General features: G+C 40.7%; 1 protein-coding gene across 4 annotated transcripts in view; it reads left to right on the top strand.

Moving 5' to 3' along the window:
- The window catches only part of LOC137139517 (copine-9-like), a 76,593-nt gene extending 63,949 nt beyond the window's left edge, over positions 1-12,644 (top strand). For all 4 annotated transcript variants that reach the window (XM_067526862.1, XM_067526861.1, XM_067526863.1 and 1 more), the window contains 4 exons: positions 3,628-3,730; positions 4,422-4,479; positions 6,990-7,063; positions 10,081-12,644. In XM_067526862.1, the coding sequence (XP_067382963.1) occupies positions 3,628-3,730; positions 4,422-4,479; positions 6,990-7,063; positions 10,081-10,263 (418 nt within the window). In that variant the 3' untranslated portion in view covers positions 10,264-12,644. The remainder of the gene's footprint in view (positions 1-3,627; positions 3,731-4,421; positions 4,480-6,989; positions 7,064-10,080) is intronic.
- The last annotated feature ends 535 nt before the right edge of the window (positions 12,645-13,179 follow it).

Raw genomic sequence — 13,179 nt, 5'->3', positions numbered from 1 at the left:
ATAGATGGATGTTGGCATCCAATCATGTCTGTATTATTATATATTTATTTATCTATTATTTATATATTAAATAAAACAAAGTCAATCATCATTTGTTAACAATTACAATCTGATTATGCTAATGGTCTATCTCAGCTACAAATGAACACACACTGATCAGTCTAAAAGGAGTTATTTACATTAACTTTGTCCAGTTTTGACCGTTTGGTGAATCTGACTTGGAACATTCGTACAAACAATCCTCACAGAGAAAACAGGAGAAATTCCAGAAAAGAATATGGACGTGTTCCTGCATGAAGTCAAATGGCAACAAGCAGCTGTCTGTCATTTTAATGGTTATGTGTTTTTTGGACATCCGTCCACCACAACCTGCTTCCTACACGGATTTGAACAACATCACCAATGCTTGCTATGGCTCATGTCATAATTACGACACCAGAGATCGTCTGATTCTGACACAGTGATTTACTGGGCTGATAACTGACTTGATGAGATAATGTATCTCCTTATCAATGAAGTATTAGACAGTTATCAAGATACCAAACTGCATAGAGTAACTAACATAGTTACAAACACTGTCCACATATACAGTATCACAGTCACATAGGATCTGAGGCATAAACAACGAACAGAATGACTGAAAAACTGTTACATTCTTCAAAACCTTTTAATGCCTGGTATGAACGTTGTGTTTCCAAATTAAATTTGTCTTGTTAATTATTCGAGGCCTGTGATGCGTGATGTCAAGATGCACTTAAGCGATATCCAGTACAAACTATAGCCCACTGAATATTATTCATCTTGATGGTCTAATAGCTTTTTCAAAAAATGACAAACATTTTTCAGAGGGAGACATACAGGGAGTTTACCACAAATGCCTTTAAAGATGTTTTTGGTGAAATCCATCATGTTAGCAAATAAATTGCAATGATGAGTTTATGATCCAGTACCAGATGAGGTATGCAGGATTATTTCCAATGAACGCAGACACAAAATAGTAAACCTTTTAATTTTGCAAAGTCAAAGCATTTGTTGAAACGCAACCGAAGCCTATGAGGGTGCAAGTTTCTTCTCATGGCCATGAATTTAAATATGTAACCTTGTCATTCAGTCATATTTCAACATATCTCCATAACCAGCCCTTTTCTTCATTTTAGTCCGTTGTTGAAAGAGTAATTCTATCTTACAGAGTGGGAACTCATTTTAAAGAAAGTTCTAAATTAGCTTTTGTGTACATTTCAAAAGTTGATTTTAATTGGTAATGGGATAATGCGAGGATAATTTGGAGGTCAGAGAGAGAGGGCAACATTATAGATGACTGTATCATCGGCATACAAATTAATCTGGCTAAATGCTCCATCATAATAATCCATCAAAATGGGAAACAGAGCAGCTGCTGACACTAAAACGCCATTGTACAGGACTTTGCATTTAAAACTGGAAACAGACACTTTGTGTTCTGTCTGCTGCTACAATTGTTCAGTTTCTCAACCCAAAGCCAAATGTACATGACACACATCTTCCTTTTCTCTCAGAAACCAGTTTAATTGGGAGTCTGTTAAATCAAATGCTCTGACTAAAATATTACATTTTTATTTAAAATGTCAGTATTATTATTATTTTGATGTTTATTCAAGGCAGCCACAAAGTTTAGCACCTAAAAAGTATTTTAGATTCCCGTACCAAGCAGATGTTCACCATCATAAGTAACAACAAGTCATAGTTAAACACTGAAAATTATATCAGTGAGAACATTTGCATCCTTCATGATAAATGAATTGAAAAATGACAATAATTATTAAAAAAAAAAACTAAATGTTTGACGATACAAAAATTAAACCAGTTGAATGTAAATTAAATATTATGTTGATTAAAAAAAATCTTTGTTTTATTCTTTTTGCCATTTTCAAATACAGGGATGCAAATATTTGCACCTGACTGTAGTTGATTCAGAACATTTTCAGACTCACTTTTTGGACACTTTACTAGGTCGTTTCTTTGGGAGGAAAAACTATTTTGGGTTTCAACATCTTAATTTCTGTCAACTTAGATTATTTCTAGTATAACCCAGCCCAAAACTTTGCTGCTTCTGAAACAGAAAATATATTCTGTGATACGGTAGAAATTAAACTAAAATCAGAACTAAAACCAGTCATTCATACGAGTCAAAAAAAACAAAAAGTGGTTAATCTCTGTCTGTTTTCACTCCCTAAAAGCTAAGATCTGCTTTAACACGACACAACGAATAACGGCTTTAACAAAAACAAAGGATTTGACTGCCTCAGGTAATATTTTCATATTTTGTGTGTTTTTTCATTGTTTTTTTTATAACACCCTGTGTTTTGCACCACAGTGTCGAGCAGCAAGAGGCACTGAAGTAGCACAGAGGTCACCCACTGTAAAAATGCAAGCAAATAGAGTCGATAACACACACACTCATCCTAACATGAAGCGAAAATCCCATACACATGTACAACCACACACGTAGATACAAAATGTACACACAGAGGAACATCAGCTCAGATCAGCCAGGCGTAACAACTAAGTAACAGGTAATTGATTTGATCTTTTTACAGAACTGTAGCTACGTAAACCGCAAGTGAAGGACACACGAAGGGACACGTAAACAGCTAAATGTTGCAACACTCTTGAACTCATCTGGCATCATATCAAGTCCGGACTGATATTGTGCAATTGTTTTCCTCAGCACTGAAAAGAGAAAAAGCCCGGCCACGTTATTTTCTTTTCCTCCACATGCTGTGTTTTTGCTGCTTGTTATTTTTGAAGGGTCCCTCTATTGCTCAAGGTTGGAGTTTTAGGCGGTAAATAACTCACCGCTCTGGTGTGGGAACAGCATCCTAGAACAAAGGTGTTGTCACGATGTGGGAGGGGATCAGATCCACTTGAGTGGGGGTTGTTGTTTACTTTTACATCAAAAACCTTCTAACCAAAGAGCACAGTTATATCTGTTAAATAGTATGTATTACATTATGTATGTATTTTTGTAACTTTTGTTGGTACCATTGATACCAAATGATACAATCAATGGTATCATTTCTCAGTTTTTAAGTTGAAACTGTCGGAAAGGTGCTAATTCTGCTCTCTGTTTATTTTTGAGGCCGGAGTGGTTGGAGAAGTCTTGTCCCCCTCATTCATTTTAAATTACTAAAGCCTACGTTTCACACGACCTATTCCTCACCGTTTTCTCGTGTTACTGTTTTTGTAAAAGTGGGAAAAAGTTTAACAGGCCTGGCTAAACAATGCTAAACTGTGATTGGCTCCACACTGTTCAATGGGGGGGGGGGTTACCGAAGGGTCCAGAGATTAGAAACAACAACGACAACAAAACCTAAATGTCATAGTTAATGAGTAATAGAGTGTTTTTTTCAGAATTTATATTTCAAAATCCAGTCAACAGAGCAGGAAAACAAAGATGTGTGCAGGTCAACACAACATGAAGATGAATTCATGTGAAGTTTAATTCAGACAATATATGATTAGAGACCAGCAGTCAGGTGTGATTTGTATTTTCCTTGGGAGTCTGCTACTCAGGTGCACAAGCAGAATGTAAATACTAACCTGTTTCGTGTGTGTGTGTGTGTGTGTGTGTGTGTGTGTGTGTCCCAGCTGTGCAGCAGAGATTACAGATGGCTCTCAGTACTTTGTCCTGTTGATGATCACAGATGGAGTGATATCTGACATGGTTCAGACCAAAGAGGCTGTGGTCAATGTGAGTGAACACACGCACACACACATGCACACACAGACACACACATTTTCTGTAAACAAATACACACAGGTACTGATGGATAGCAATGATTTTCTCTCAGCTACACCTGCTACTGATGTTTGTCATGGTCTCTGGTGGGGGTAGGGCAGGAGCGGGCTCCGGGCTATTTCTGGGTGAATTTGTTTTTCTGTTTTGTTTGAATAAAACTGGTTGATGTGTGTTAGAATTCCGAAAAAAATCTAAATATTAACCTTAATAATTCACCCAGACATCTTTGTGTTCATTATGTCACTGATGTCACCTTTAGTCGTTTCTGTCAAACTCAGCTCTGATGGTTGTGTGATCCAGTTGTGTTTTGTTCTGAGGAAGTTCTGTCACGGCAAACTATCGCAGATTATGATATGTAACGTCATTCTCCACTTTAACTAACTTAAATGTATAACGTCAAATTTACGAATAAATCTAGAAGTCTCACAAATTTGCTTCAAACGCTCTAAATGATACTAATCATCTGTGCTTCATATTCACTTGGTGAAGCAAGACTTTGAATCAGTTCGTATATTTTTGCAGCACAATGCTCACTACACTGAATAATTGTATGTTTCTTCTCCTAAAGTCTGCAGATAACTTGCGTCCTAAAAATCTAATACATTTTCACCCCTTTTTTTCTTTTTTTTTGTCCCCTGTGCAGGCTGCATCACTGCCTTTGTCCATAATCATCGTAGGTGTCGGCCCTGCTGAGTTTGATGGTGAGTGTTGTGTGGTAGCGCTGCTGCCTCTTCTTTCAAAAATTACTATATCTAAACCCCTTCATTACCTGTTGTTATGCGGTAGGTAGAACAAATGAGGGCTGTAATTTAGCTGCAGTTACACAGTAGTTACACTGTAAGAATTCACACGTTTCATGTACTTTTCAATAAGTATTTCAACATTAAAGTAACAGACCAGAGGAAGGCCACACTTAATGACAAAGCGTCACTATCTGTCACAATGTTTTCAGTCGTAAATGCATCTTAGATAATAAACACACAGGTGATTCCCGCAACCTGCAATCATTTCTGTCTTTCATGGCTTCTAATGCAACTTTGATGAGTAATCATTTGTCGCTGCTGTAATATTTCTTGCATGTGTAAACTAATGAGGAATAAAATGTTTGTATTGCATGTCATTAACTACCCGTGGTTTACTTTGATAATCTAGGGAATCTGTTAATATGCGCGGTGGTTTTAAACCCTTAAACCCTGTAAAACCCCCGTGACTAAAGGGAGATGCTCCTTCCTACCACATCTTCTTTTCACCTGTCTAGCTGACTGTGTGTGGTGTATTTATTCAAATACACATTTACAGTTGCTATGTGGCAATTCTTGAACTGGTTAGACCAGTTTACTTTATTTATACACTTCACAATCTCCAGGGGGATGTGCTCGGACCCTTGACTTGCATTACATTATATCAGAATGACAACATTATAAATCATGGACATAGCTGTTTAGTTAGATCTTGTTTAAGTTGGATGTTGGAAGATACTAAGCAACTTCCAGAGGTGGCCACGAAATAAGAACTGAGCTTAGCTGCATCCTCTCCGTGAATCATGAAGGCCTGAACAAAAGAGCCTAAACCCAAGCACATTGTTGGCACATATGGGAGAAAGGATCAAAAACCCAGAAAGAGAGAGACGGCAAAGACACCAGAAAACAAGGGAGAGAAAAAAGAGACACGACTCCTGGATGATGAATGGATGCTGCTCACATTTCTCCGTATTAACCTAGTTTCCTCTTTCTTTCTTGTATCCGTGCCGAATGCTCTGTGTTGCTGTTGTTGTTGTAGGTCATCCCCTTGCTGCTTGGAGTGCCAATTACCATAAAGTGGGTCACCTGTGCGTTTATTATGTGAGAGTCACCTCTTTAGCACTGAGCGGAATTTGATGCGCCGTCAAGAAGTGTGCGCTGAATAAATCTGAGACGTAAACCGCTTCAATTGAATCGAATAACCTTGAAATAGCGAGGGGAGAAATATGTGAAAGGCAGCGTTTGACTTTGACCTTGACTGCGATCTGATTTGAAGGCAATCACCAATGGCTAGTGAGCTAACAAGAAACCACTACAGCAGCTGTATCGTAATTGCTTCTTCATACACGCCAGTATGTTGGTCCCTTTCCCTGGAGAACTGCTGCAGAAAGTCGATAGAGTCGAGTGTGCAGCCATCGTACAGCTCACAGATCAATGAATGAGTGGGGACTGTTTGTGAGAGTGTGTGTGTGGGTGTGTGGGTGTGGGCTGTTACTGCTCACCAGTGTGTGATGACTTAGCACCTCATGATCATGTTTGATGGCCCGTTGGTTTCTACCCGTTTAAGCAATGGAATGGTTGGGTTGGTAGTGAAAACACTCAGGCTTGTCGGGAAGTAACAAGGTCAAATTGGCCTAATTGTGCCCCACAGTGTGTGTGTGTGTGTGTGTGTTTATGTACATTTTTCTACGGTCATATGAACAAACGTGTGGATGCGAGGACATTTTTGTCGGTCCTCGCATCTTCAAAGGGACGTTTGAGGGTGAAGGCTTGCTTTTAATGTTTGTAATGGTTGCGGTTAAGGTCGGGGTACGAGGCCACCGAATGCATTATGCCAGAGTGAGTGCGCTCACCACTGCAGGAAGACGCATGTGTGGATGTGCCTGTGTTTATCTGCTCCGTCTCGAGTCTTTGAGCTTTACTGAGCATGTTTTCTGCCTGTTCTCGTGATGTCACTCTCAGTCTCACGCTGTGCATCCTAATGTTTGTCCTTTAACTTTCTGTTAGTTCTGTGTGAACCTCTCCGCTCGTTTGACCTCACTTTGTACACGGCCACGCTGCACATCCTCCAGATCCTGAATGTACAGTCTTCCGCAGGTGTTTGAAGACCCCTCACAATGACATCTCCACTGGAGCGCAGCTTTGGAGCAAACACCTCTTCCTATGTGTGGCCATAGTTAAAATGGCTCCCTGTGGCTTTACTCTAAAGCTATTGAGCTTTTCCCATGAGTGGTCAGAATAATTTAAATATTCTGACCTGTAATGTAATTGTGCATCATTTTTGCTGGAGGAATGACATTTTTGGTACCCGAAGTGCTTAAAGCAGTCTCCACTGAATAACGGTTCTTACTCACATGCTGTGTTTCCACTTCAGCAATTGCATTATGAAAATATAAAAGAACACCCTGTACCTTCTCCGTCAGTGGTTTCCAGAATTGAGTCACACTCTCTCTGTCGTGCTCTCTTTTCAGCAATGGAAGAGCTGGATGGTGATGAGGTGAGAGTATCCTCCAGAGGACGTCTTGCTGAGAGAGACATTGTACAGGTACTCATCATAATTCTATTTAACTTCGCGGGTTAGATGTGAGCATGTTTCTGTCAACATCAGCAGCATGTGGGATTCATCCCTCATAACTCATAACGCACATTTAAATGCACACTGGAAGTGCCATCCACAGCACGGTGGGCCACACAACAGCTCCAATGTCCAATTAGAAGCAAGGCCAAAGGGTCACTTGTATTAAATAATAAATCCTTGCTGACTTTACTGCCTTTGACCTCACTCCAAGGTAAACCTTGGACACGAGTAGCTGTGGCCGTGGCATTTTTACACTCACACCATTCAGACTGCTTACCACGGTGTCATGGGGGGCTGGACCCTATCCCAGCTGTCATCGGTGGAGAGACAGTGTAAACCTCTGGACAGGCCGCCAGTCTATCTATCATGGAGACTGTATGTTTAAGCTGTAAACCTTAAAGTATTATTAAAGGATATCATTTTTTATTAACCTATTTTTAATCCTATTTTATTTTTTTAGTCCCCATAAAGGCTGCAGACTGACAGACATCACCATCAGCAGAAGCATTTTATTTTTTTAGTGTCTGTAAGGATGTTGTTGAAAATACCTTCCCATAAAATGGGAAGGTGAACAATGTTGTGCCCCCGAAAAATAAATAGAGCACAAACATTTACTCTCTAAGACATTGTTCTTTATCACTTCAAGGCTCAACAGTTGAGAGAATCTCTTCCTCTGAATTATTGTTGTGTTGAGTTTTACAAAGAGCGAGTGGTAACTCCATCAGGGTCTGATAAAGCCAGATCTGGCAACGGTAAATAGCAATTCTAGAGAACCGTTCAGAGATACGAGAACACAAATGGGAAGCAAATGCAAAGGCCTCTGATAACAATGTATTGTTTAGTTTTTGTATGGCAGTGCAGTTAGCAGCCAGAGCACGCTATGATAAATGAGCACTTGAAAATGATGGGAAATTTATTGTGGCTAGACATCGAGTTGAGAGGCCTGCAGTGTGAAAGTTGCAGTGGCTATTTGCCGAAAGGGGGGTATCGCATAGAGAAATGAATCATTAGACAATAAAACTTTAAGTAGTATGTGTGTAACGTGACCCTACGCCGAGTTAATAGTGGGATCATTTATGCTCTGGTGCCAACGCTGTATTGATATTACCATCGCGTTTTGAAATTCTTGTTCCTCCACTTTGTTTCACTAACAGCAGCAATCACATTTGCATGCACACAGTAATGCTTTGATTGGCTTTAACTGTATAATGACAATAATTTAATCATCATGTTTACACTTGTAGCAGCAAAAAAAAAAGGAGGTTTAATCACTTTACAAAGCCAGGCTTTCATGCTGTTACTGATTCAATATGATGACTCCCTTCAGTGCAGCACACTGGATACAAAAAAGCCACGTCGGTCACTTTAAGCTGTAAACCTTAAACTTTTATTTTGACTCCTATTCAGTTGCAACAGGTTTATTTTCTTTGTACTAATGTGCACGTTAGTACAAAGTAATGAGCAATTGCACAAGCAATTTGTTCATGTAGAGACTCATACGTCATTTGAAAATGTGTTGTTGTTGTTGTTGTTGCTTTTGTACTCACATCTTAATTCACTAATCTTAACTTACTTTTTTGTTAACTTTACAAAAACTTATCAACAATACGCACTTCTTACTAGTTTTCATCAAGTTAGAGGTGATTGCAGGGTGAAAAACACTTACAGCTGACTTACAACAATCGAGTACAGTAGCAACAAATGAGGCAATGATACTTCTTGACCAGTGGGAGGCAGCAATTCACAAAAAGGTGCTTAGTTCGCCAGGAAAACTTTTAGGTCATGATGTTAACGGGGTCAAAGCCTCCTGGTGCAATTCATAAACCCAGTGCAATTGACCATTGGCCTTTCTCTGCCCTTGGAAAAATCCTCTGCGGACATTTTCTAAGGACAGAGGGAGGATTAAATTTTTGGGTGTGTGTGTGTGTGTGAATGGGTGAATGAGAAGCAACACTGTAAAGCGCTTTGGATAAAAGCCCAATGTAAGCGGCCATTTACTGGGAACAACCAAGACCTGCTGTTTTGGAGACGTCTGCCCATCACAATTTTGCTTTTTTCAAAGTCGCTCGGATTTTCACAATTGGTCATTTTTCCTGCTTCAGACACATCAACATCAACAACTAACGGTTCTCTTGCTGCCTAATATATCCCACCCCTTGACAGGTGCCTTTGTAAAAAGATATATTACTGTAGATTTGTTCTTCATCTATCAGTGGTTTCAATGTTGTGGCTGATATAATGTCTTGACAACACTACTGCTAGGTCTGGCATAGTGAGATGCTTACAACACAGCAAGCATAAACTGTCTGCATCTTAGTGAATGTATCACTCAATGAATCGTCTCCATAACCTTAAAACAAAGTGAATGAACATGTTTCAACATAAATCAAAAAGACAGAGGAATCTGGGAGCTGGGGTTGCAAAGAAGTGAGCTGGAAGTGAGCAGACCTCCGCAGCTCATTCTTCATCCTGGTTTGAGTCTTTATTACACACTCACATCATTGTCAAAGGTTGAGTAGCATTTGGGGTAATGAAGCTGGGTTTAGTTAATTTGCTTAAACTTAAATGTCGTCTTCTATTCATATAAACAAAAGAAATACTTTTAAATCGTCACAGCTGAATCAGTTTGAGAAGCGAGTGTGTGACTGGATGGTCGGCAGGACTACATCTGGGTGGGACGTGCGAAAAGCCAGCAACTGTGAGAACATATGAGAAAGCAGCAATAAGACATCAGTCACACTTATGGGCTCGTGCACTGTATGACATTCTGAAGTAGACGGCAGAACTGATGAGAATAAAAGAGGGCTGGGGTGAGTGTGACACTGGGTATTAATTAGAGCTTCAGTGGCAGCGATGCAGCCTCTTTCAAACGCTCCTACAAGATGTTACCAACATTTCTTTTAACCTGGTTAATAACTGCAACATGTACTGCACATGTCATTTCTAATCAATAATCCAAAGGTATCATTTCCACCTTCTCCCAGTTCGTTCCTTTCAGAGACTACATCGACAGATCTGGCAACCAGGTCCTCAGCATGGCCCGGCTGGCTAAAGACGTCCTCGCCGAGATCCCCGACCAGCTGCTGTCTTTTATGAAAAGCAGAGGAATCGAACCGCGACCGGCCCTCTCCTCCTCCCCATTGCCCCAGCTTCACCGGCATATCTGACCCCGACACAGCGCCGCAGCCTCTCAACTCCTCTCGCTCTCTCTTTCTTCTTCCCCCTGCGCTTATCTACTGTGTGCTCCCCTCCCAGACCATCATTTGTCATTTTAAAAGAGCAGAAGGTTCAACCTGTAACTTGCCCTCTTCCTCTCTTATCAACAGCACATTACACCAACACAGCGACCGGTCATCCCAGCCTCACCTGCTGCTCACCTTCCTCTTTCCCTTTCCTGCTCACCTTGTTATATAACACTTTTCATTTACTGTATGAAAGACAGTCCCTCCCCTCCCCATTAGGGTTTTCATGTGTCCTTGTCCTCAGCAGTTTCTCCCATTTGGCTCAAGTCCCAGGTAGTGAAAGACACTCAGTTTAATTTACGATATTCCCTAAAACACATTTGGATCTCTTGACTAGCAGTATATGCCAGCACGCATCAGGTGCATGGGGGCTATTTTCGGCCACAGCTTGACTGGAATTCATTGGAGTAATTGGTCACGAGGAGGACAGGTGTTTGTGATTTATACTTTAGCTTCTTCATTATCATTGAGCTCCGCCTAACCTCTCCAAACTGAAACAGTGGCTGCCGAGTAATTAGTGTAACCCAAACGGATGAATTGGAAATGAGGATTCGGGGAAGCCCTTTGAGTCTCTCATGTTTATGTCATGCAGACAAGTGTTAGCAGGTCTAGTGTAGGGCTTCATGTCACATGTGTGTTATTATCACTCACACACACACACACACACACACACACACACACACACACACACACACACACACACACACACACACACACACACAGCCTTCTGTCTGCCAGGCCACACCCACCTTCTCGTTGCCCAGCGTGGGCTGAGGCCCCCCCCCCCACTGTTAGAGAAATGCCAATCTCTCCAGCTGCCCTGCAGAGACGTGGAGGAGGAGAGCGGGAGGAAGGAAGGAAGGAAGGAAGAAAGAAAGGAAAGAGTGAAGAAAAAAATGGAGAGAATAGAAAGAAATAAAAACAGTGTGGTGGAAAGAGACGGAGAGGAGAGTATCCAGAAATGAGTTTGATGCCTTAAGGTAAAGAACAATGGGAGAAACAGATGAGAGTTTGCAGTAGCAACAATAAAGTGGGCTGCAGCCGAGTGCCGCCGTTAGTTTCCTTTTATAAGCCTGTGTATGCATATTTATTGGGAGAGAAATCTGAGTGGGGAAAAAAAAATGCACATACTCCAAAAAGCAATATACCCGACTCCCATTTGAATGTTTGCCCCCATGCATGTTCCTCCCTCTCCCCCTGCCATGACTTGACATTTTATTCCCAGGCAGACCTGGAGCTGTGTACAAAGTGGGCAAAGCCTGCCACCTTGTGTCCATCATGTGTATAGCAGGGTATCTTTATTATGCATGACTACTGTACATTCCTAGACTAATTCACACAGTGCAGACGCATGACATGATGCAACTGACGTTATACATTAGGTACAACAGAAATTCAAGCATCCCGGCAATTCAGAGAGAACCCTGTGGATTCATGAAGAACTAAAACCATCCGTGTTCTCATGTGTCACAAGACGTGTTTGATGTCAGTGTGATGGTGGTGGCTCAGAGGGATGTTTATTCTGTTTTACGTGTTACAAACTTACAATAATTAGTCGGAATTGTCAAGTTTCTGCATGTTGGGGAATAACAAGTGTTCAAGTTGGTGTTGTCATTGCAACAAACAAAAAAGAAAAACCAAAAAAAAATACCAGAGAAATATATCTCAAAGTGATATGCATTCCTCCGGCTTCACTGTATATTCTCCTTTGTAGATTTCCAGAGCTTTACTTGTGTGCACAGTGTCTCGCAGAAATCTGGTACACGTAATTTTAGCCATTAAAGCTTGTGGAGTTCCCTGTTGAGAGACATGTATTTTTGATATTTTGCAGCGGTGTGGCCTGCTCCCCAGGTCATAAGCAACAGATATGTACTGTAAGGTCTTTGCAAGACACCAGCAGTTTCAAAAAGCGTCCTGAGGGCAAAGCGACCTGTTGTGATTTTGTTTTGTTTTTTAATGTAGAAGAGCTTTTTTGCCCGTCTCTTATCTTTGTCTTCTGGATGGACGTCTGTATTCAGCCTCCTTTTTAATTGTTAAAAAAAAAAAGATGATTTCAATGTATATACGGCACCGCACATGTTTCCCTTTCTGTTCGCTTACAGTTGAGCTTTTACATTAATGTCTCTAATAATAAATATCGTATGTAGGTGTTTTTATGAATGTCCAGAAGCGAAGAATGTGCAAGTTTGAATTAGACACTGTTAACTGTTTTGACAAATACCTTGTTGTGTTTTGATATGACGTTTGACTACGTTCGTGTTCACTCGTAACTCCTGAAATTGAAACATAAAGGGACAAAAACTTGATCATCGTATATTGTTGTTTGTTCGCTGAGCCTCCCTCCATCAACGCGGCTTTAAATGGTTGATTTAGTAAACAGATTGAACCGCTTTAATATGCAGAATGTTTTTCTTAGAACTGATTTAAAGCACTCATGGTTTATTCACTATCACCTGTTTCCATTTCGCGCTAAGCAAAAAAAATAAAAAATAAGCACCTGAAAGAGCTGATAGCTGTGGCATAAATATTAATGGTAAGACAAGTCTTACATGGGTATGGGTGAAAAACATATGTGTAGAATACCCACTGTTTTTACGAGGAAATCGATTCCCAAACCCTGAGCCTCAGAATCTGCTGCTATAATGGCCTCCATCGTTGTGAGATGGCACTGGGGTACCCAGCGGCCAGTGGGGGATGAGACCTGGCTATCTTCTTCCTTATCATGTCATCCTAAAGGCGTTGGATGGATTTGAGCTCAGGGCTCTGTGCAGATGACTACAGTTCTTCAGGCCCAAACTTATACATTTGGGGATGGAGGGAAGCGATGTGTTGAAACAGAAC

Source organism: Channa argus, chromosome 13 (assembly GCF_033026475.1).
Source record: "Channa argus isolate prfri chromosome 13, Channa argus male v1.0, whole genome shotgun sequence".
Classification (NCBI taxonomy): Eukaryota; Metazoa; Chordata; class Actinopteri; order Anabantiformes; family Channidae; genus Channa; species Channa argus.
Note: the sequence above shows the minus strand (reverse complement) of the source record. Positions and strands in the feature narration are given on the sequence as shown.